Source organism: Seriola dumerili, unplaced genomic scaffold, assembly GCF_002260705.1.
Source record: "Seriola dumerili isolate Sdu_G_001 unplaced genomic scaffold, Sdu_1.0 BDQW01000191.1, whole genome shotgun sequence".
In the NCBI taxonomy this organism is placed as follows: domain Eukaryota; kingdom Metazoa; phylum Chordata; class Actinopteri; order Carangiformes; family Carangidae; genus Seriola; species Seriola dumerili.
The window spans coordinates 5,408,814-5,432,996 of NW_019174446.1; the positions used below are offsets into that span (position 1 = coordinate 5,408,814).

Here is a 24,183-nt window from a genome sequence, read left to right on the forward strand (position 1 = left end):
TCATCGGTTCAAGTCCCTGTTCAGTCAGCCTAGTGGTAAACTGCAGAGGCCTATGGTTGCACTGGTTAAGTCACAGAGGTACCTAATGTAGCTTTGAGTGTAATGTTGCTTGAGAATTATATGGAGCTCCGTCAGCTATCCTTGGATAAATAAAGGTTGCAATAACAAAAATGTGGATGAAACAGAGGCATGAAGCGGTTGAGGATATGAGGATTTGTTTCCATCTAATCCAGATGAACAGCTGACAGTAGGAATTTAGTTGATAATGTCTGCGAGATGGAGAGGCATCTGGTCGGGCTGCTTACTTCCATATCTGAAGCCACTTGTCATATCTAATACCACATGTTGTCAAAAGTATCAATTTGGTTGCGGAGTAATGAAAAAGCGGGTCTGTTTCTATTTTAGAGGCTAGCTTGACAGATTGAGAGGTGTTTAACGTCTCGTTTTGGCTTGTCAGGGTAGGGGAGGGGGGGCGGGTTTCACAACTTCATCTCCTCATCTTTCTTTCTCACACACACACGCACACACACACACACACGCACACACGCACGCACAAGCACAAGCACTGACAGCAGGGCTCTGCTTCTGATAGACAGGGCCAAGCGGGAGACATTACACATACACAAAAACACACACTCACATGCACAGAAAAAAAAAATGGTAAAAGAAACATCATTCATCCTTAATTCAAGAGGGAGACCGGAAAGTAAGATGAGGGAGGGAGCCAGATAAAGTTTGACAGAAAAAAGGGATGTAAGCAAGAGAGCGAGACAGGCAGAATGAGTGAAAGCCATTTAACTCATTAGGGGAAAGGGAGGATCTCAAGTTATATTTAACTTGAAATTTAACTAGTGGGGACTTTTTACTTTAAAAGCTTGCAGACCTCCAACGGGGTTGTAGGAGTCAAATCATCCTCCGAAATCTAGAATTAATTGCCAGCTGTATCTCTCACTTTAGTCTTCTGAAAACAAGCTCAGATACTTGACAGAAAGGATCCAAGACGGGGCAACAAATCTGAATCTAATTCTCCCTTTCATGTGCTAGAAATGAGTCGTTAAGAGGAGATTTTTTTTACTGACAAGCTTTTCTGAATAAAATAATATGTATTCTACCAAAGTGAAAACCAGTTCGAAAAGCAGATTATGATATGTAGGGAATGCAGTTGTGTGTCAAATGTACCTCTCTTTACGCTGTCCAACTCCATGTTTTCCCAGTAGGTGGGTGCTGAGATGTTTCTTCATCACAAAGGCCCATCTGCAAAAGACAGACAGACGACACGAGTTAACCAAAGGGCACTCTCAATCTTTGCTATGCTAATCAAAAAAGCAGGCTCAGTAACAGAACTAAAATATCTAAAACATAATTGCATCACAACAGTACAAATATGTCAGAAAGAGAGTGATAGATACTGGTAGATTGCCTTTGCAAGCATGTGTAATGAAATACATGGAACAGAGCACCTAAAGTACGACTGAAGATGGATATGAATGTATGTTCTGTTTGTCATTGTTTCTAACACTGAGCTGTAAAACTGGAAAGATGTGATGTGTTTGCTTTGGTGTTTTCCTGAAAGATGTGTTTCACTTTAATATGAGGGACTGTCTGCTGCTTGTCCTCTGTTTTCTCACACTGTTAGACATTTTCCAACAATTGCATGAGAACACAACCCCATCTTTCTCTCACATTCCGCGACTTTACCCACGAAAAAACCCGTCTGACATTGAGTTTTCAGAAAAAGCAAATGTAAGCTGTCATAAACAGGTTCATGGGTGGAATAACTATTGTTCTGTTAATGGATGACAGACCAGCAAAACAGACTAAACTTATATGAAAACTGTTTTATGCCACAAGAGTATAAAGTTTGGGTGTGTTTGTTTAACTAGCACCTTTTTGGTCAGACAGTAGAAGGAGCCTCTAGGCAAAAAGTGCCACATGTTGTACATCAATGTGTCACACAAATATTTGCCAATTTGCAAAGATTTATATTCACATGTATCTATAGTACATGTAGTTGCACGCACACAGTCAAAAATACCGGGTTACCATTGCTCAACGGCGACCACAGTGTCCTGACTTTGTCGAGGGCCCTGGGTTTACCGTGTCTCCTAAACAGCATATGAAAACATAATGAACGGATGACAGGAATAACTACTCTGACATCCAAGCTGCTTCACCAGTGTTTTCATCCCCTGGCCTTTTCATTTAGCACCCATCACTTCCCATTATTGTGCAACTGAGAGACAATGACCACATCTGAGAGCTGAGGATGGAGCTACATGAAAGCGGCCGAGAGAGTTGAACCGACAGTCATGTGGTTGGCACTGTCGCTGAACACACTCGGGTCCTCGTCTGCGTTGCTCCTCCCATTTCTTCCTTTCTTTTCACTTTTCCTTCGTTCCAACTGGATCATTATTCTGTTTTCTCTCTGGCGAGCCGGTCTGGAGCTTAACTTCTAACTTTAAGAGTCAGTGTATCATAAAGCAAAAGCATAATTATTTCACCATTTATGTCTCTCTGTCAGCTAGTGCGCCTCTCTTACCCCAACCCCCCCCCTGCCACCAACGTCTGGACACACACACACACACAGACACACGGCTGTCCTCTATCCCATCATGGCCCCAGAGTCCCGTCCGTCATCGAGGCCCCTGAGGCCGACGCTAACTAACACCACCATATAAATATTCAAACGTTCCACTGTTTTGCCTCGTTATCATCACTCTACATTTTCTCGGTCCTCTCTAACTCAATCCATCCACCCGTCCAGAATGTTGCCTTGGAGTTAAACTGGGAGCGAGCGAATGACTAAATCTTGTATACTCCAATCAGGGAGAATGGCAAGATCAAAATGCTGAGCTTCCCTGGCCCACTGGAAGCGCCACTGACTGACGGCATCATCTATAAATAAACAAACAGCATAATTAAGATATTTCTGAGAGGGTGGGGGTAAAAGAATGAATCAATATTTTTGAGAGAAAAGCACGGCCTTGGAACACTTCATGCGTGCTTGTTTAAGTCGTCGTGTTTAGACGTGGAAAAAAAAGAGCTTGCAAACATTTCTGTTAATTATGTATTACAGCTGTCCTTCATAAACCTAATTACAGAGTGCTGAAAGGCAACAGGGGCAATTTGCATATGTGCATGAAAGACAAGACATATGCAAAATATGATTTTAATTAGCATTCTTTGATAGCAAGGGGTACAAATCAAACTGGCATGTTGTGAGATTCTCATCTCATCTATTTTTTTTTTTTTACTGGATTATTCTCAGAGTGGCACGAGTGTAAAATGGGTAATGCCCTGTGGAGGCACCTGGCACTGGCTGCACGCACGCACACGCACACACACGCACGCACACACACGCGCACACACACGCGCACACACGTGCACACACACACACGCACACACACGCACACACACGCACGCACACACACACACACACACACACACACACACACACACACACACACACACACACATCAATGGGTGTTAATATTCACAGAAATGCACAATAACAACTTGCACAGCCCCGAGTAATCGTACACAAATGGAAGACTACGCACACGCACTATACACACAAATGTTGATCCTAACACATTTACAATTAGCTATTCGCCATGTGATTATCTAATACACACAAACTACTATTCCTGATAATATGATGATAAAATGCAGGCAACACACACACACTTTCACACTGATACAAATTCAGACAAATGACAATCTTTAGTCACAAAAAACAGACATCCACAAGTGCCCTATCTCTCAAGCGTACACACACACACTAACCAACACACAGAGAGATCCCATATCTAAATGTTAAAGGGGCAAATCCATTTGTTTAAGGCAGTGTGTAATCAGCCCCCTGCCCTTGGTGTGTGTGCATCCTCTGCCATCCAGGTCAAGGCCTCAGCTTGTCGTCCTGCTGCCTTGGGCTGCATCATCAGCCCGAACCATCAGCCTTGATGGTTATTGTAACAAAGGGATACTTTAACATGCCATTCATCCATATCAATTCACTTCCCCCCCATGAATTGAACTAATAAGGCTGTGCCTCTGCCCTCCAGGGAGGCTCATAATATCCATTGCAGATATGAAAAAAAAGAAAAAGAAAAAGAACGACAGAGGCTCTGGTGTTTCACGTTCGACTTTCCCTTCAGACTAATCGGCGCGCCACAGCTCGTTAGGTCCGTGACGTGCCGGAGCTTTACCGATAAGCAGGGGAGACACGGCTCAATTACCCACAGTTACAATCTTTCTCTCTCTCTTCCCTCCCGCCGCCTGACGATGAAGAGATAACACGTCAATATTTGATACAAACAACTTCATTTGCCTAATGGTGTTCCTGGATAGGCCCATCTACAGGTCCGGAAGGGATGGGAGATCTAAGAAAAGGCCTGGAGCAACGCTAGGCTTAGATGTACCGTAGCCCACCAGCCCCAAAAAAATCACGCACACCCGTTGCCGAAAGCTGTGCACAACAAGGCAGCCAGGTCAGACATGACACACTTTTTCTTGAGTTACTTTCAGCTGGTTTCTTCGGGTTCTGACCTGAGTTGACCTTGAAGGGTAAAGGAGGACAAATGTTCTGTAGTCTTTCGCTTGATTCAGACATCTCTGCACTTTAAAAAAAAAAAAAAAAAAAAACATACCAGAGGGCATCAGGTGCAACATGGGAAATGAAAACAAAAGATTAAAGTGGATGGACACAATAAGACATGGGTAGGTATGTGACTGTTCTTTGTCATTTCACTTGTAAAAGTTTGGTGCATTGTTATAAAACATGTTGCCAAAAGAAAAAAATCTCCACTGGTGAAATGGAGTGTATTACCAAAACCAAAAGTATTTTCTCAAAGACATTAAAATGAACAATCAGACACAAAGCAGGTGGACAAAGGTAATGCACACATTTCGGACCTTCTAACAGCTGTGTTGTCCTAACTATGGTGGCAGAGGACAAAAGTTAAGGACCAATTGGCACAGTTTCCGATCATTTGTCCTTTGAAACCAATTGAACATCTACTCTGCTGCCTGCTGTGCGCCGCCAGAACGTGAACACATCATAGGAAAAGCTATGAGGTGAAAAATGAAGCTAAAGTGGAACAAACTTCTGTATTGTAATTGGTTAAAAGGTAACTGAAAAGCCATTATGAGAGAGCTACCAGATGTAGGAACCACTCAACCCTCACCAGGCGAAGCTGCAGAAACCCGGGGAAGAAGAGGGGTTCCGTGGGGGAAAGATGAAAGGGGAGGTGGGGATGGGCTCTGAAGTTATGGGACTATGCTTCAGCTCTTTTTGAGGAGATACACACACACACACACACACACACACACACACACACACACACACACGCTCGCACTTTATGCAGCGGTCCACTGGGCCCCAAAGAAATGAGTGTGTGCGGGTTCATCCAGCCTCCTGTGCCAGTCCTAATGATGGCCTCCACCTGCTGCTTTAATGTCACAGCTGGATCGCCCTCCATCCCTCACTGACTCTGACTGCCATCAGCAGCAGGTAGCTCCCCTCTGCGCACTCCTCCCTCCTTCTCCTCTGCCATCTCGGCTTCCTTCATCTCCTTTCACTTCCATCTTCGGTTTCTCCTACCACTCGTCTCGATAATACCTCTTTCCTATCCATCTCTCTGCTACACTTTTTTTTTTCTACCCACTTCCTGCCATACATCCCTTCACTTTCTCTCCCTCATTTTTTTTTTCTTTTGTGCCTGTTCTTTCGTGACTTTCTATCCTAACCCTCTTCTTCCACATTGGAGGTTTTGCCATTTTTATTCGAACCCATCTCTTATCTAGGGTAAGTGACAACAGAACTTATGAAATGTGGTCTTAATTTAGAAACATTGGCGGTGCCACCGGTGTCAGTGAGTCACACATTCTCATTTTCTTTTCTGAGATGCATCACAATTAATTTGACAATTATCTATCGACAGTGGAAATGCTACACATACTTTAGCACATTTGAAGTCCGAGGATACTGCACACATGTACTGTATTTAACATTTAAGGGGGGGGGATCCATAGCATGAAGAGGAACACTTCACAATGCCACAACTAATTCACTCTTCTAAGTAAACACACTGTGTTTCTTCCTTGTTTATTTTTTTATAAACCCATCCTGGAGAAGCGGAAAAACCTGGGAGGTAAGTTGACATGTCTAATCTGAGAAGCTTTGACAGGCAGGTGAACTGACAGAAGAACAGAAACCAACACTTGGCTGACAGCAACCCCGGAGCGCTGAGACAGCTGCCGACATGTCAGATAGACAGATAAACAGACAGGAACAAGAAGTCGAAAGATAAGACATTTTATTGACAGACGGAGTGACTGCTTCCCTGACAGAGAGACAGACAGCCAGACATCAAGAATAAGGACTGAGGAAGGAGGGCTTCTGCTGAGTTTAATAGATGTTCTACAAGCTGGTCTGTAGCAGTAGATGGGGTGAACTAAATGTGGTGTCAAATTTGCAGATGTGGAGATAGATGGTGATGGAAAGACAGAGAAAGAAAAAGCCACAGGAGAGGAAGAAGGGAAATAAAAGAATATGAAAAATCATGATGGAGTATCTAAATAAGTTGGAGTGAATATGAACTAGGGAGAGAATCAGAGGCAAATAGAGTTTGTGCTGCTGTCGCTTTGTTTGACAGAAGTAAGAGGCGACTTCGCATCAATATTGCTTGGGCTTCTAAGAGATCCGCTTATGGAAACATCCCATAATGTAACAGATATTGGGGAGGAAAATAAATAAATAAAACATCAGAATTGATTTTGTTTTTTTTTATGCCCGTGTCAGAGCAAAGCAAGCACTTGATCTATTCTAAGATGATCTTGATAAAAATAAAAGAGAGGCAAAGTGTTTCTCTGACGACTGATCAACGTCAAGCCTCTCAGTGAAACAGACACCTCTCACTTATGATGCCACTGCTTGAGCGTGCGTGCCTGTGTGTGCATGTGTGTGCACGTGTGTGTCCTCTAGTCTTAGAGGAGGTACATAAAAAGCTCACTTTGCCTCTCCAAAGGGGTTTTTGGATCATCTGCTGAGGCAGGTGATGGGGCTTGACGGATTGATTGAGGCGAAGTTCTCATCGACAGTGGCAGCGCCCCATAGAGTTCCCAGCTCCAGTGCACACTGTTCCATTAAAGGATCATTTAGAGGGAGAGCAAGTTCCACCTGCACTTATGCAGAGCACACCCTAATGTGAGATGAAACAGACATTTTCAAGCTACGGGAAGGGAGGGAGGAAGGAGAAAAAAAATTATAATAATGAAAAATAAAAATTCAGTCCCTTCCCAACAGCGCATTTCCATCTTCAAGAGAACGGCGATTGATGAAGTAATCTATTATTGATATCATCATCGTTATGCGCCGATGGCAGTTTCAGTGTTACGGAGCCCCCAGCTCTGAGCGTCATAGCACTGTTTGCATATTATGCTACTCAGCTTCATTATATTTTCTAATTAACTGCTTTAATTTGGGATTTAAATCCTAAGTGAGGCGAGAAACTTGAAAATGCTGAACAAGAAAGAATAATACTGTATTTGGTGTCAAGATGAAAGGAGAGGTGTATAAAGAACAAGGTACAGACAGTTACACAAGTGGCTGTAGCACTTTTCAAAATAGACTCGTAAGAGCTGGCATAATGTGTGGAATCAGCACAAAAGCGATTCACTTTTATGGATAAGAAAAAATGAGAGCGAGAGAGATAGAGAGAGAGAGAGAGAGAGCGCGAGAGAGAGAGAGAGAGACAGAGAGAGAGAATACAGTATTCACTATGAAGACAGAACATGTCCTGAGAAACGTTTTAAATGAAATACACAACATACTAAAACATCGCTGTGTTACGAGGAGGTTAAAAAAGTCTCATTTTACACAACAAAACAAAATGAATCAAAAATGCCGGTTGTTAAAGGCTGTTAGCTTCTCTTGCTAATGCATCTCTCTTCTCCTTCCTTCCTTCCCTTCCTCTGCAGTGCAGTTAAAGATATGAAAAATATATGTGCTTTTTTCCCCCTCTCCTTTCCACTGCACCGTGTTAAATCATTAAAGAGAAGTCCTGCTCATTATCTCTCTAAACAAAACTTCTCTTAAACCAAATAAATCACCGTTGCACGGCGCAGCTAACAGCCGTGAAGGGATAAATTACAAAGCGCCTCACTGGCAGCGCTGGTATTTTAAAAAGCTTGCTGCACAATTTCTATGATGTGCAGTAATTTGTAATGCAGGTTTCCTTATGTTTATAAGGTCTCTTCAGGTGTGTGTGGTGTATGCTGGGAGAGGAGGTGAAGGGCGGGGAGTGAAAAATAAAAAAAGAGCCTATTTGTGGTTTTTATACTTTCAATACTGTTAAGCTTGCTTTACCACTAAATCTAGCGCTAAGCAAAATCATTTTACATCCCTGAATATATTTTTATAAAGATGATGATCCAGCTTAGATGGCAAAACGTGGCATTTGAAACAGCAGTTAGACCAACAAAAGATGCCACTTACACACATAGACAATTGATACAATTCATTTAAGAGGCTCTTTAAGGCAGAAAGTCTTGTTTACTAATGAAGTTGTTGCATGAAATCCTTACTCATTATCTCCGAATGATGGAGAAAAAACAAGAATATGGTCAGAGAGGTTCCTATCAGAGGTGCTGACTGATTATATTTATAATCAGCCAGTCAAACTGATATATTGGTGTAACTGTGACCTGTTTTTTTCTAGATGACCAATGCCATTAAGGCTGGCTTCATTATAACAGGAAAACACACCAGGACCTCATCTCCTGCTAAAGAGTCTAATTGAGGGGAAAGACACCAGCCACCCCTCTCACTTCCATCCCCACCTCTGCTCTCCCTGTGCTCCTTTGGGGACCAGGAGCTGTGATGAGCGGCTTCTCTCTGGCCCCCAGTGGGCAGATTAAACTGTGGATAACGGGGCTGCACTTGGGTCCGTTTACAATAGCAAGCATCTCCTGTGCCTCCAGGGGATAAAAAAAACAACAGTATCCTTGATACCCCCCCCCTCCAAAAAAGAGAAAAAAAAAACCCGCAAACATGACTAATTCAGTCTGTTTACTGTACAGTCCATCTGCCTGTCCTCTGAGAACAAATTAAATGTATGAATAAGAAGAAGAGAAAGAGAGAGATATTCAAATAAATAATTAACTCCAGGAAATAAAGGTAAAAAGTAAAGGGTCTATAACAACAGGCTTTCTCCTTGACGCACACACTACGATGTGTTAATAAAGATGCATGCCACAGGTAAATTCAAAATCGAACACATGTCAAAAAACCCAAACTATGGCTCCTCAAAATAAGGCAGAGAAAGCAGGTTTTGGTAAATCAAAGAATGGCAGGTCACCCTGTTCAAACCTGAGCAGACGGACGCTGCGAAGAATGAGGAGAGAGAGGTGAAGAGAGTGAAAATTGAAAAGAAACAAACACAGAAGACAGCCTCTAATTTCGACCGTTGTTGTTTTGGTGAGTGGTCTCGCACATTAAAAAGAACTGAAGCAACATGACAAGCGAGAGTTGTATTTCTCTCACTATAGTTTTGCTAAAGCAGATAATCCATAAAACATAAGGCCTCCGTATTGACATTTTTCCTCAGCCAGCTGAGTGAAGGGCGTAGCTGGGATGTCAGGCCTGTCTGTCGGCCAGCTACCACTCTCATTATCCTCGCGCGTCTGTGAAGGGCAGCTAAGGTCACACTCCAGAGGAGCAAAATAAACCGCTGTGGTACTAATGTGCTATTCAGCATCATTCCTATCAAAGGCTGACTTATTAGGCTCAAAGAACCATAAGTGTTGATGGAGGGGAAAGATTGTGAAAAGTGGAAGATCACACTCAGCAAATGTGACATCTGCCATCTTCTCTAGTTGATAGAATTGAGAAGTACATTCTCTCACCCAAGAGTAGGTTTCTGAGTATTTGCACAGAGGTTTGGTGAAGTGTCCGATGTTTTAAATCACATAAAATAACCGACTTTCTGGAGATTGAGTGAGAGTACATCTTAGGAATTTACACAATGTACCGTTCAAGTGTTATTATAGATGCTGTTGCCTCCTACTCATAGCTAGTGAACTTCTACACCTCTCAGAAAGTATGCACACACACGCACACACACACACAAAGGATGTCTTTGTTTGGCTATTGCTGCCGTTGTCTTGACACCCACCATCTGCCGCCCCGACAACAGAGAAGAGTGAAGAGAAGAGTTTCTCGCTGGAAACTCGCCCTCCACCTCACAAACCCCACCCCACCTCCCACCCCACCCTCGACAAAAACACTCCGAAGGTTTCACTCAAATAAGCGCTGGCCTCCCTCCCACTGCTGGCGCTCTCTGATGTTCTACAGGTTGAATCATCGCTCTATAAACAGCCAATTTCTACCTTTTCTAATGCCTTGTGTACGAGCCATCCAAAGATTCCTTCTTTTTTTTTTTTTTTTTCAAAGAAGGCCTTGTGAAAACTCCACAGTTCTCATTCAGCCATTTAATAAAGCCTCGTCTTATTGAAGTGAGCGTGAGTGTGTGTGTGGAGGGAGGTGGGTAAATTGCAAAGGTCCTCCTTAGTCACCATCTACAGACTTGAGATGTATCACAGAGAGCAAGCACTCAAAAGTAAATGAATAAATAAATAAATAAGTAAATAAAGTATGCTATGCAGATGAGGGTGACGAAGCCTCCATCTTGGCCTATTCTGCGATGCACTGGCCATTCATCACCTGCACATGCAAAGCGCCGGCTCTGGTCCTTAGCATATTCGCATATTCTAATGAAGGCTTGCATGCAAATAAGGACGACCTTTTCCTTTTGGCTTTTTTCCTTTTTTTATCCTCTTTTTTTTCTTTCTTTTTTTTTTTTTTTTACAACTTTACATTAAGAGGAGGGGAGTGGAGAGTGGTGGTTGTAATGGCTATTAGAGCGACAGGCTGAGTGTGTGACGTTGTGATCTAAACTCAGGGACGCTGTAATTAGGCTAATCTATTACCAGACGGCAGCTGTCAGAGATCTTTATGGCAAAGGACGGACTTGTCAGACACTTTATTTATTGAAACTGGCTCTGGATTTTCTAAAGGAATGGCCAGTTAGACCAACAGAAAAATGTACACACACACAGTGACATGAGCTTGTACATGGATAACACCAGCACCCATGGGACCTTAGCACTTCCCCTGGACCTTTGAGGTGCTACATGCTGTGCAACCTGTCATACCAATCTAGACGGATAATGGCTTCAACCTGAATATTAAATCTTAACCTGAGCAACTGAATTCCACTTTTACTTTTGGATGGATTTATAATAAATATCAGCACAAAATATCATAAGCAACACCGGTCTGTCAGTGTCACTATCGGTGCTCAAAACCCGTATCGGTTGGACTTAAGGTCTGGCTGTCCATCTTTGTAACCAACTCCCTGACTCAGGCCTCTCCTCTCTGTATCTGTCACCACTGACCAACGAAAGGGGAGGGGAGACCAGCCATCACCAGCCTCCCCTCTCCTGTCCACCAGGCAGGGTCCTGCGCTGTCGGCGGGGAGGCGGGAGAAAGTTATGCCTCCTTACTGTGACTTTGAACTTTCTCAGATGAGGCATAAATATTGAAATATTGAAATGAAAGATGCGGCAGGCGCAGAGGGGATGGGAGGGCGGTGGAGAGGGAGAAGTAGAGGGAGGAGGGGGAGGGGAAAGGGGGAGAGGGAGAGAGAGAGAGACAGAGAGGGAGAGAGAGAGGATAGACGGATTGGGGGGGGAGAAGAGACAGGAGGCCCACTGAGAGAAGAGACAAGGCCCTCACCCCTCTGCCAGGCTGCATTCTAGCAGGCCGACAGTTATGGATAGGAAACATTACTGCTGCTGGTAATTAAAGCAAAAACTAATACTGTCTCTTGGATGAGGGGGTTTCATAGTGAGCATCCATTTGTCATTGCTGCACACTCGCCAAGGCCAGATTAAATCACACACATATTTAGTCCTGCTGTGCACAGAGGCTTCCTATCTATCTATCTATCTATCTATCTATCTATCTATCTATCTATCTATCTATCTATCTATTTGCTTGTCAACCTGAAAGTTGTTAGCCTGTAAAATCACATATTTACTTTTGATTATGATCTGAATTCTATTGTTGTCTGTTTTAGTCTTTGTATCCTAAAGTCTGGAGTCCACCTTAAAAGATGTTATGAATATTATTGGATTACAATATGTATGTGTTTTAGTTTTTTTTCATGGAAATGATTGGAGGTAAAGATGAAAGTGTGAATATGAACAGTGAACCGTATTGGCATCATCAATCCAACACTACTGGTATCAGCTTTCAAAAACACATGTAGGTCAATTCCTACTAAAAACTCCTCAGTGAGGCAGTAAGTGACTGACTGAGTGACTGACTGCAGAGTGGCAGTGAAAAGGCCACTGGCTAGGGGGTGTGTGTGTGGTGGAGTGGTGGGCAAAGACGAGGACGGGGGGAGGAGGAGGGGGATGCCATGTCACCAGACGGAGGGGATCGGTGACACTGAGCGTGTCACAGGGTGACGGCTGCACTCTGCTAGGACCAGCAGCCCCTCTAGCGCTGTCAGAGGAACCAGCAGCTCCAGATACTGACACTAGCAGCCATACTGACAGGCCAAACATGACTCGTCTCCACTCTCGCCACAGACGAGGCCTGACGGCACACAGAGACACCGAGAGAAGGAGGGATGGAGGGATTAGAAAGGGAGTGGGGGGGTGGGGGGGGTTGGGATAGAAAGAGCAAATAAATACAAACTGAATCTGAAGTGGACAAACAGTACACAGCACTGTGTGGGCCAAAATAAAATTCAGCAAAAAATTGATCGCCAAGGAGGCACACAGTGTCATAGGTAGAAAGACCGAAACAATGCAGTCCCCAAACACAGACTGTTGCCCTCTGAGCTGATAGGTTGAAGTATGTCAGCCTGTTTTGACTAGACAGAAACAAATCAATAGTCTCTGCTTTATTTTAAAAGTTACCAACAGTGACGTGTCTTCATGAACATTTTTTTTTTTTGTTTGCTTTCTGATTGAAAAATGACTTTTGCCAACTTGAAAAAGTGCTCTCTTACTTTTCTTTGTTAGAAAAACCACTTTGTTGCTCAAATGGGACACAAGAAGAAAACTTGTACCTTCACATATTGTTTGTTTCTGAACATTCAGACCCATTTTGAAAGGAAGGAACAAAAACAAGAGGAAGATGAATACAAGAGGAAATGCTGAAACATGTAAGGGGTCGATAAAATAGTATCTGGATTAGTTTACTATCCCAGGAAACAACTTAACAGCAGCCATGATAGCAGCTAGACAATTCTGTAAATGTTAAGAAACACTGTTTTCCTTCTCCTGTAACCTCCTTCACATGCGTCAGAAAAAGGCTATACTGCCTTATTTTACACACCAAAGCAGACCATGTAAGTTACACCAGACATTACAGGCTGAAACAGTCTAGGTAAGATTACATCAGATTCTCTCAGCAGAGTGTTGTCTTATCCTTACTCCTTAGTTGACCCCATGATGTTTTCCAATAAGAGGAGGTGGTTAGGAAGGAAAAACATTTTTAGACTGTTTGGATCCAGCGAGACACACAGCACTGGGGGAAGGTGGAAGAAAGGAAGGATGACAATGATAAGATATAGATGGAAATATGGTGATTTGAGAGGAAAAACACAAAGGGGGAGGGGGGATAATGCCAAAAGGGGAGAGGGCAGAAAACAGAAAGGAGAGAGAAAGAGGGAGGGGACGTAGAGGACTAGGAGAGAGAGAGAGAGTGCAGCAGCGAGACTGATCGCTGTTGATCTTCACGATAAGCGCTCCCGACAACTTGTGACCAAAGTGGCGCTTCGACACTAATCGGCCGTGAAGGCTGACCTGCAGCGAGGCAGCGCAGTTCAGATCGTATAGGGCCGGCACTGCAGCTCAGACGAGATGGACCCAGACAGGAGACATCCAGGCATCAAAACTCCCTGAGAAATTGCGACATGGCTTCAGCGCACTGTGAGAAGAACATAAGAGGAGGGAAAAAAAGCAAGCAGTGATACTCGGTGCTCTTGGCAGTCGAGGCAGACTTATCTGGCTTAAGATGAAAAGAGAAGGACAGAGGCAAAGGAGAGTGGAGTGAGAGAGTGAAGGGAAGTGTCTAGGGGAAGGGGTAGGATGGAAAAATATGAGCAGAGTAAAAAAAATATATAGACAGATCAATTTTATTGACAATTATCTGTGAGCTGGACTGAGCTGGATTGGAGACTAACCTTGAACTCTGTGTGTTCAACCTCTGTGAGACATAAAGGGTGTGTGTGTGCAAACTGTACCAACAGGTCTGAATACTCTCATGAGCAAAGACTGAATAGGTCAAAAGGCATAAAACATTAGGTGGGGATGAAGTAAACACATAGTATACAACATGTACACAGCTTTAACACACTGTGCACATCTTTCTCTGGTATTTTCATAGGCGGTGTTGAAGCAGTCCCATGTCTGTAACAGTGCAGTGCAGATCCTGCACTGAGGGAGCCGCCCAGTGAAATCAGCCACTAAACTAAAAAGTCTTACACACCATCAGTAGAAGTGAAACTATTAAAGTCAATTAACTGATTAGCTGATGGAGATAAAAATTAGTTGGCATCTATTTTGTTAACCAATTAACGGTTTGGGGCATTTTTTTTTTTTGCTTGTTCCAGCTTTTTAAAAATGTGATGCTTTTCTTTGCTTATATGATGGATGACTGAATATTTAGGGGTTTTGGGCAAAATCGAAGACTTGCGCAAAGTGCAAACTGAGATGGGGATTTCTAAGTGTCCTTAAATTTTATGGACAACATAGTTAAATAAGAACATAATCTGTGGATTAACTGATCATGGAAAAAGCTATAGTTAGCTATAGTTAGCTATATCACTATAGACCTACATCACTATAAACCAATATTAAACTTGGCTGTGAAAATTGTTTCTTTTCATCCAAGTAAAGTCGAAATATTTGGTTTATTTTGTGCAAAATTAGAGAAATATGAGACATCCATCATCTATTGGTAAACTGGTCAGACAGTGACACATAAGGGCCATGTTGATTTCAAACTTTAAACCTTTACTGTAACTAATGTTAAGTAATGTAGTGTTGTTGCACATATGACATAATGCAAGGCAATGTCTGACCAGATATTATTCAGTCTACTACTTCATTATCAAGATCCCAGAGAAACACACTGCACATTGATCTCCGGTCATCGTAGAGCAAAATCACTACTGCTGTATTTATCTTATGCACATACAGCAGTACACACTAAGATGAAGACAATATCAAAGAACTAGGAACTCCAGAATTACAACTTCAATTGTTTGTATGGCTGGAAAAATGTTCCAAGTACCTTATTATGGAAATTGTTTTTTTTCCCCCTGCTAATACACTGTCGATAATCTGCTAATGATCCAGTAAAGGACACCCTAAATAGGTGTATACAGTTCAAGAAAAACTCATTGGAACTTTCAACCAGTCAGTCAGGGCATTAATTTACCACAAAATGAGGGTCCATTCCATACGTTCTGACACATGTCGGCCTTCTGCAGATATATTATACAATCTTAGATAAATATTTTCACATTCACTCAAAGCGAGTTATCCTCTGTTGCCAAGGTGCTGCTGTCACGGGAGGGAAACATGAAGCTATATTTTAATAAGTAGGGAAGACATTGTTTATCCAGTCGTTAATGATTACTGGCTCCCACTTAAGGTGCCACATGCAAAAATGTGTCCATTGTGTAAAAATACATGCGATCTAATCATATCTGGCACCATAAATCATCTGTGGCTGTGTCCCTTTAGGACAATTTACAGCAAGTAAACAGGAGCTTTGTGAAGAGTGGGGGTGGTGGAGATTGTATGTGCAAGACAGAGTGTATCCACATGTGTGTCAATATTTCATACCAGCAGCAGAAGTGTGTGCATGTATCCAAGCAGGATCATATAGTTCTGCCCGTATTTAACATAAGTAGTTATACCGCATGTTCCACAAATGTTGATGTGATATCAAGAGTGTTTTCATATTGATTGATGAACATGTCGCACAAATACAGGAAGCAAATCCAACCGGTGGAGCAGAGTCTCACTGAAAAGCAGAGACGGAAACAAAATGTGGCTCTATGCCTCTTCTGTGTCTTGATAATATGCCAATAGGTTTAATAATGGCAGCTAAGTTCAACCCAACCACCAGGACACAAGTGAGGTTGTCAGTCTGAGTATTCCTCACATTGCACACACACACACAAACACACACAGACTCACATGGTTCAGTTAAATCAGAGACAGAGGCAGGGATTCTAGAAATATTCCCTTATTGATCTGTTGTGGGAAGATGCTATCTCTTTACATGAGGAGCAGACCACTGGAGCCATTACACACACACACACACACACACACACACACACACACATAGATACACACACATAGATACACACACAGATACACACACAGATACACACACAGATATACACACACACACACACACACACACACACACACACACACACACACACAAACAAAAAAATCATGTGTAGACACACAAATAGTGTTACTCCACACACGTGACATGAGGAGTGTATGCTATCATCTACAAAAAAACAAATATGCAATATGCATTTGTACATTCACAAACCAAACCCATCCGCAAACCACACACACACTTAACACACATGGCATAAATGTCCGCAGAAATGAAACTTACCAAGTACAAATACAGCGCTCTCTAGACACAAATACCATTTCACGCAATTACAAACCGGCCAAAGCACTGTTTACTTATTTATTGATGAAGTTAATTGCTCGTTAAAATTGCACATGAATTGTTTTTGCACAAACTGCATAAACATTTCATGTTCTGTCTAAAAAGGAAAGTTTTGGGGAGAAGAAGAACAACAACAAAAAAAACCACACTCTTCTCTTCACTTAACACATGTACACATCTTGAATTCTTCACCATAACAAATTGCTCATATTTATTCTGCAATGCTGAAAAATTAGTTATTTTAGAAAGGACTGGGAGAGTAGTTTTTTTTTTTTTTTTTAAACCAGCACACCAAAAGGACTGTCTGGGAGACATGCAGCACTGTGCACGCTATTAGTTCTGACTGCTCGAGCTTCCCATTCCTGTACTTACAGTATACCGCAAATAGGACCATCACTTTTCATTACCTGCTGTTTCCAGCAGAGCTTCACTCTATCATTGCCACGGCATGCTAATGTAAAGCAGGCTACTGTCATGTAAATTAAACTGTTTGTTTTGTTTGCCTTCCCTCCTTCGGCTGATTGTCAGAGCGACTTGCCAGGAGCAGCAGGTGTGTTTGTTTGTTTGTGTAGGAGTGCACCGGTGTGCCGGGTTTGCTGTTTGTGTGCCGTGGCTGCTGCTGCTGCTTTATGCACACAGGCTCCGGCTGCACAGCAACAAGTGAGCTCGGGAATCTGTGTGTACGTGTGCGCGTGTGTGTGTGTGTGTGTGTGTGTGTGTGTGTGTGTCTGTGCGTGCAAGTTATAGAATCTGAAACACAGAAATGACACACCACACACACAAACCTCCCAGTCAACCAGATGTGCTCCTGACCCTGAGCTCAGCCACTGAAATGCAAAGTCGGATGCCTACTTGGCGCTCTTCCCCCCGGCGCAGGTACAACCAACTGTCACAAACAATGGGGGAATATGCATACCGTGGGCTAGGGTTTGCTACAACATGCTCTCAATGTAAATCATATTTCACATGTTTCCAAGAGACAAGCCAGTCAGCCACCAAGTCAGCCACCCAGCCAGTCACCCAGTCAGCCAGCCAGCACAGCGCTCTGCTGTATCTGCGAAGCTACTGACACTGGGTAATTGACAGTGCATGTAAAAAAAAAAAAAAAAAAAAAAAAAAAAAAAACCCTGTTTACAACACTGTCTTAAAATATGGAAACTTGTCCCCTGTTCATTTGTTGACACAGTGAAATACCAAATGCCACTAAAGAGAAATAAGAAGCCTTCATGATTTTCTTATAATGAGACAGATGACAATGAAACCCATCTCTAATTGGACAAACGGGTTTTTTGGAGCGTCGACTGACATGTGTTAACTAGATAAACAATTTCTTCAACATCTGCAAGATGTGTAGGAAGCTACAGTTTTCCTCGCAAAACAGAACAAGCCGGCAGCTTTGAAACTCTGTCTGCTTAGCTGCAAGGGCGGTATGTTAACTGGAAAGATTTTTTTTTTTTTTAACACCTAGTTGGTTCACAGGAGTTATTTTAAAGCATGGGAGGATTTCTAAGTTTGTTTGGTTGAATAAGAGCACAGCAGTTGGACAAAGACCTTGTTGAGAAGGTGGTTTCTCACTAGATTTTTAAACAAACTATTCTCTTGGACTAAAATTGTGAGGAGGTCCATGTATTACGGGTAAAACCTACAATGTTCTATGGGTAAACAGGTAAGTATAGATTCTACCCCAGGTAAGAATCCATCCGCAGCCAGGAAAATGATTACACCTACAACAAATGACTGTAATCTTAAAACAATGTCACTGAACATCTGTCCATTTCCTACATAACTGTTCCAGTTTGGAGGGTTTCCAAGTTTGTTGGTTGCAAAAAAGTTTCTCAAAAACATTTAAAGCTTTTTTCAGTTCTTGAGTATGGAGACCTTAATATTAAATAAATGAATAAGACACTACAAAATAAATATACATGTGAATAAATTATTGTTTATTATCTAAATAAACTAATAAACTGTGAAATAAAAATAAAAAATATATTCAAGTTAAATTTGATTTGATTTTGTTTGTTTTTTTCAAAATGACATCTCTTTTAATTTTCCAGTGTCACTTTTGATGACACTGGAGGTCACCAATCAAAACTCCCTCTCCCTTCAGCCAAACACACGCTTCCTGACTCCCAGCAGGCTCAGCGATTGCTATAGAATTTAGCCACTTAGCTCCAGTTAGCTGGAGCTCTTTGGCCCCATTCAGACATCAGGTGATCCGATCACAAGTGGACATCTCTACTATCTATAGTGCACGTCTTTTGCGCTTCAACTCTGAAGCTGTTTTTCTTATGTTGTCTGCCAGCCAAAAGAATCTCAGGACATGTGATTGTCTGAAAGGTGAGGGAGAGATAACAACTCCACTGTCATTGAAGAATGACACTTTGACCTAAAATTGTCATTAGGAGACATGCCCTTATTACAGACTTTTTAAAAAGAATTTTATCTGATGAAATAATGAAGGAACATGTACCAACATCCGTGTCTTTTGACACTGAACAATCAGGCCCTGTTCAGACCTGGCATTAACATGCGTCTCAGGTGATCCGATCACAACTGGACATCTCCAAGTCCGTCAGTTCACACCTGGCATTAGAATGTGTCTCCACATGCGTCTCCAGTGACCACTTGTGATCAGATCTCAATTCCCTGCTTTATATGTAAATAAACACGTATGCGTTTTTGTTTTCAGCCAATCCGACTGTGAGGGACAGGTCCATTGTGTTTGTGGGAGAGAGCGTGAGGCGAGGAGGGACTGAGTGAATCATTGCGCTGCGCGCAGCTCTATGATGAAATAAGGTTTTATCCATTTGAAATAATAAAATATTTTCAGTTCATTATGAAACTGTGGAGGGACTAAATAGACTGTGGCAGAGGACGTCAGTTGAGTAGGCGGTCCTTCAATGTGGCCCAGGACGCATTTGCGTTGACACTGCTAAAAGAATGTGTCAACATTTGGCCCAGACCACCTCCAAATGTGGTCTGAGTGATCAGATCTCAAATGCGTCCTAAATGCGTCTCGGGTGCATTCACACCTGTACTTAGATCTGTCCACTTGTGATTGGATCAGTTGAGATGGATGTTAATGCCAGGTCTGAGCAGGGCCTCAGGCACATCAACCCAGTTGCTAAAAATGTGAACGCACGGTAACAGTAATCTCATTTGCACAATGCAATTTAATCCATGTAAATCCAAACAGCTGCTGGATAGCTCACACAGGTTTTAAGCACATTCAACAGTTAGTTTTATACCTCTTCTAAACAGAGTGTCTAAAAACAATCAAAAGACTGAAGTGTTTAGAGAAAATCCATGGAAAAACTGTCTTCCATTTCTACTTCAAGTAATGGTAACTCATGGTCACACTCACAGACACAGAGAGCAGTCACAGCCTCTGCCAGCTATGTCCACCAACAACAGGCCCTGTCTGTCAGACAGCATTATACGTCATGCCTTATCCTGGTGTTTGGCTTTCTTAGTCCCCAAAACAAAACAACAGCATGCTATAGCAACGTCAATGCGATCCCGTGACAGATCTGAAGTAACACAAACGCGGCAGAACTTAAAGTAAATTAGCCCTGCGTGATGAGTCGACCACGTCCGTCACTGTGAATTGCTCAGCTCTCCTCTAAAGCAAAGCAGATGCCATCAGAGCAGGCACTGAGAAAAGGACACTTCATACCATGATGATAAAAACAACAGAGAGCTTTTCACATGAACAGAAAAGTATGTTTGGGCTCATGGTTTTAAGATGAGCGATCCAAATAGTTGTCTAGTGGATTACATACTGACAGCAGCTGTGAGACTGAAATGACCTTTCTGCATGTAATATCATGTAATGTAACTCTGATGACCCACCCTTCTGATGTTTTATTTTTTTTTTTATATTTGACTGTGTACTGTCAACTGTAGGACACAAAGACACATTTGTAGTAAGAAGCATCACACTGATGGTAGTTTTAAATCTGATCTGAAAAACATGAAAAGCAAAATAATTCTGAATGTATAATACAATTTTTATTGATGCTGGAGATTGTTTGACTTATGATGACAAGTGACTAAGGTCATACCTTACCCACCCTTCTCTGTGTTATTGAATATAACTCACAATGATGTGAATTCTCTGTGTGTTTGTGCAACAGTCACACTTGAACAGTCACTTGCATGCTAAAAAAAAACAAACAAAAAAAAACAGCTAAAAAATATTTCATTTGTGAACTCTTGAAAACATGCTATAACACAAGTCAAAATTTCACTAATAGTCATGTCTAGAGAGAGAAAAAAAAGAAAAGAATAATCACTGAAAATCATGGCTGTAGGCGATTCAAGATGCAAAAACAAATAATTGATTTCTCCATGCGTTTACATGCACACTAGTATACTTTTTTTTTTTTAAAGATCATCCTGGTTGTGTTCTGCACATGTAAACAGCATATCCCATTTTAGTGGAACCTGGATATACAACTGGAATATTCCAATAGAAACCAGGATACTGTGGCAAGTGAACAGCTTATCCAGATTTCTGAATACGTCTCATAATGGCTGAGATGGTGAGGAATTAAGGTGCATTCACAAGCACACGTTCAGAAAACTGGATACTTTTATGTAGACAGGTATATGAATAACCAGGCAATCAAATCAAAAACAGGACAAGGGTCAGAATCAGGACACTAATGCATATGAAGACACTCCATGAGAAGAGTCGAAAATGAGAGGTACAGAAAGAAAAGAAAACATAATAAGTAATGTGTCACGTCAATCATGTTAAGTGGAATTAACTCCAGAATAAAATACTTTGAAAACGGACAGCCTGTGCTTTCACAACATTCCCACTGTAAGTTTTCTTCTGGGAATGTTGGTTTTTGTTTCACAGCAGCCCTCCACCCAGTCAGGGAAAGAAATAGAAAAGAAATAGAAAATTAATAAATAAATAAAATGTCGTGTCAAAAAGGCTGCTACTAATAACTATGTCACTTCTGCTGCAGGGCTAATGGTGAAATAATAAAAAAGAGTGGGATTCAAGTTGCTAACAAAATACTGTAGGAGACAGAGAAGAAAAGGTAAAAGAAAAAAAGAAAAGAAAAGCAGGCATCTAAAAGAGAAAAAGAGATCTCCAGAAATGTGTGTGGGCATGCTGGTAGTGTTGGTTTTAGCTTGGTAACACATCCCTAGGGCTACTGGTTCCTGCTGGTGTTAACCAGAGTCTGAGTCTGGGGCTAACTGGCAGCGTTTGATCTGGAAGTTTCCACTGACCCAGGGATCCTTCTGTCGCTCTGCCCGGTTTATGCTAATGTCTGGCTGGGTCTCCCTCACCACGGGCCGGCCTTAATGACTCTCAGGATGGAGGGGAGCAGCCAAAACAAGTCTCCTTGGTGGGTATCTTGTTAAATTAAAGACATGGGGCCACTCAGGGAATGCTTTGCCAGCCTCTGAACTACCGAAGGACTGCAGCAGGAAAGTCAAGAAAAACAACTTCGCTGAATAAACAACAGCGGGAACTCGACTCGAGGTGGGTTATCTGATACAAACAGGCAAATGAATATGCAAAAACAATGGTGTCAATATCACTAAACAAACATATGTTTATTAGTCTGCAAAGCATGGAAATAAGCAGACTGTACAAACTATATTTTGGTCGAGTTTTATTTTCTGGTTTGTGAATATTTTGATAAAACAGGGAGCATGTTAATGTGAATTTAAGGTATGTGTTTGATAGGTCAGTAATAATAAAAAGCTACCGTATGTGTGGGCAGGTGTGAGTGCAGCTGAGTAGGTTGGTCAAGGATGTCCAATCTCTACTGGCATGGAGGTAGGCGGAAAACAAAGTAGGGTGGGAGTGTGTACAATCATCCGTCTTCTCACACACACATACACACATACACACACACACACACACACACACACACACACACACAAAAACACACACGCGCTGACAGACACACCAACACTGCACTCCGAAAACTACTCACACACACATACTGCGAGACTCTTTGCCGTCCTCTTCCTCCTTCCTCCATCTCTCTTATTCTAATCTCAAGCTAATCTTTTCTCATTCTTACCTCCCCAAACCGACTCATATTTCACCGCCCGTATCTTTACATTTTCTATTATCCACTACTGAAAAATGTGACCAATGGAGGCACTGTTTTGAAATAAAATATGAATCATCTTAGATAAAGATATGGTGTGGTTATTATTTATTTATTATATGTGTTTTATTTTTTTTAATTCCCAGTTAGCCATCGCTGGCCTGTGTTCGCTGTGTTTACCCTCCTCTTCTTGCTGTGTGTGAAATAAGTTACTCTTCCCCCAACTTGCTGACATTTCTGTCAGCGCTGCAACTAATTTTTCTCCATTTTTCCTGCTAAAATAAGGTTTCTTATTATAAAAAAAAAAAAAAAGAAGAAGAAGCAAGGTCTGCTGACCAGCTAGTGGTGTCTGATCAGATTGGGACACCCAGAATGTAATACAGTGCACACACACACACACACACACACACACACACACACAAGCACAGCCCTTGTATCTACAACTCTGCCAGATATATATAATAGAGAGAGAAATAGGAAATATGAAGCCTTCAGCCACAGCGCAGCAGTGTTACATATGAGGGGAGATCCCATCGGTCCGGCTCTGTATTTAGTATTTCTCGTGAGTAATCTTTTGTCATTTTATCACAAGAAATGAAATAATGGGGCAATCCTCTAATGAAAAATGAGGCCGTTGCTGCGGTACAGGAGAGACCGAGAGACAAAGAGGAGAGAAAATGGTTCTGAATTTAATGCTTTCAAGGATAGCAAACGCCTCTGTCCTGCATGGTGAAACTGCCAGGTGGATCTCTCTAATTAGGCTAAATTAAATATGAAACCAGCACTTGTGATAAAAGCAGAAATGACCTGTTTTTAGATTTAAAAGAAAATCTAGGAGCAAAAGTAAAATAATATTTAGTAGTCTTGGCTGAGCTTAGAAATGTTTTAAAAATCCAAACATATGAGATTTAAGAGTTTGATTTTGAGTCTGAAAAAACATTAATTTGATAACCAGCTAAAATATAAAATAGAGATTTACATTTTTTGTAACAAATGGTGCACAAAAATACACACATCTTGTTAAAATTTACAGTGGTGGAATAAGTTTTCAGATCTAGTTATACCATTGTAGAAATACTGCTACAAGTACTTTAATCTACAAACTGTTTGGTAGCTTAACTCTTAACAATGTATTACTTAATAAATTCATAATATGTTTTATGTGTACAATTTTAATATGCAAAGTAACAATAGCTTCTGAAAATTCATATCATAATTATTTGCAGCTGTTATATAATTACTCACACATGTTAGTGTAGATCTGTTGATGTCTTGGTTCTGTGTGGGTGTGTGTCAATGAGCAGACCGTGATTT

The 24,183-nt window shown here is 41.8% G+C and overlaps 1 protein-coding gene across 1 annotated transcript in view; it reads right to left on the minus strand.

Annotated features, from left to right (window-relative positions):
* znf407 (zinc finger protein 407) overlaps positions 1 to 24,183 on the minus strand; it is a 148,121-nt gene that overhangs the window by 82,920 nt on the left and 41,018 nt on the right. The window contains exon 4 of the mRNA XM_022753210.1: positions 1,180 to 1,254. Within this exon, the coding sequence (XP_022608931.1) occupies positions 1,180 to 1,254 (75 nt within the window). The remainder of the gene's footprint in view (positions 1 to 1,179; positions 1,255 to 24,183) is intronic.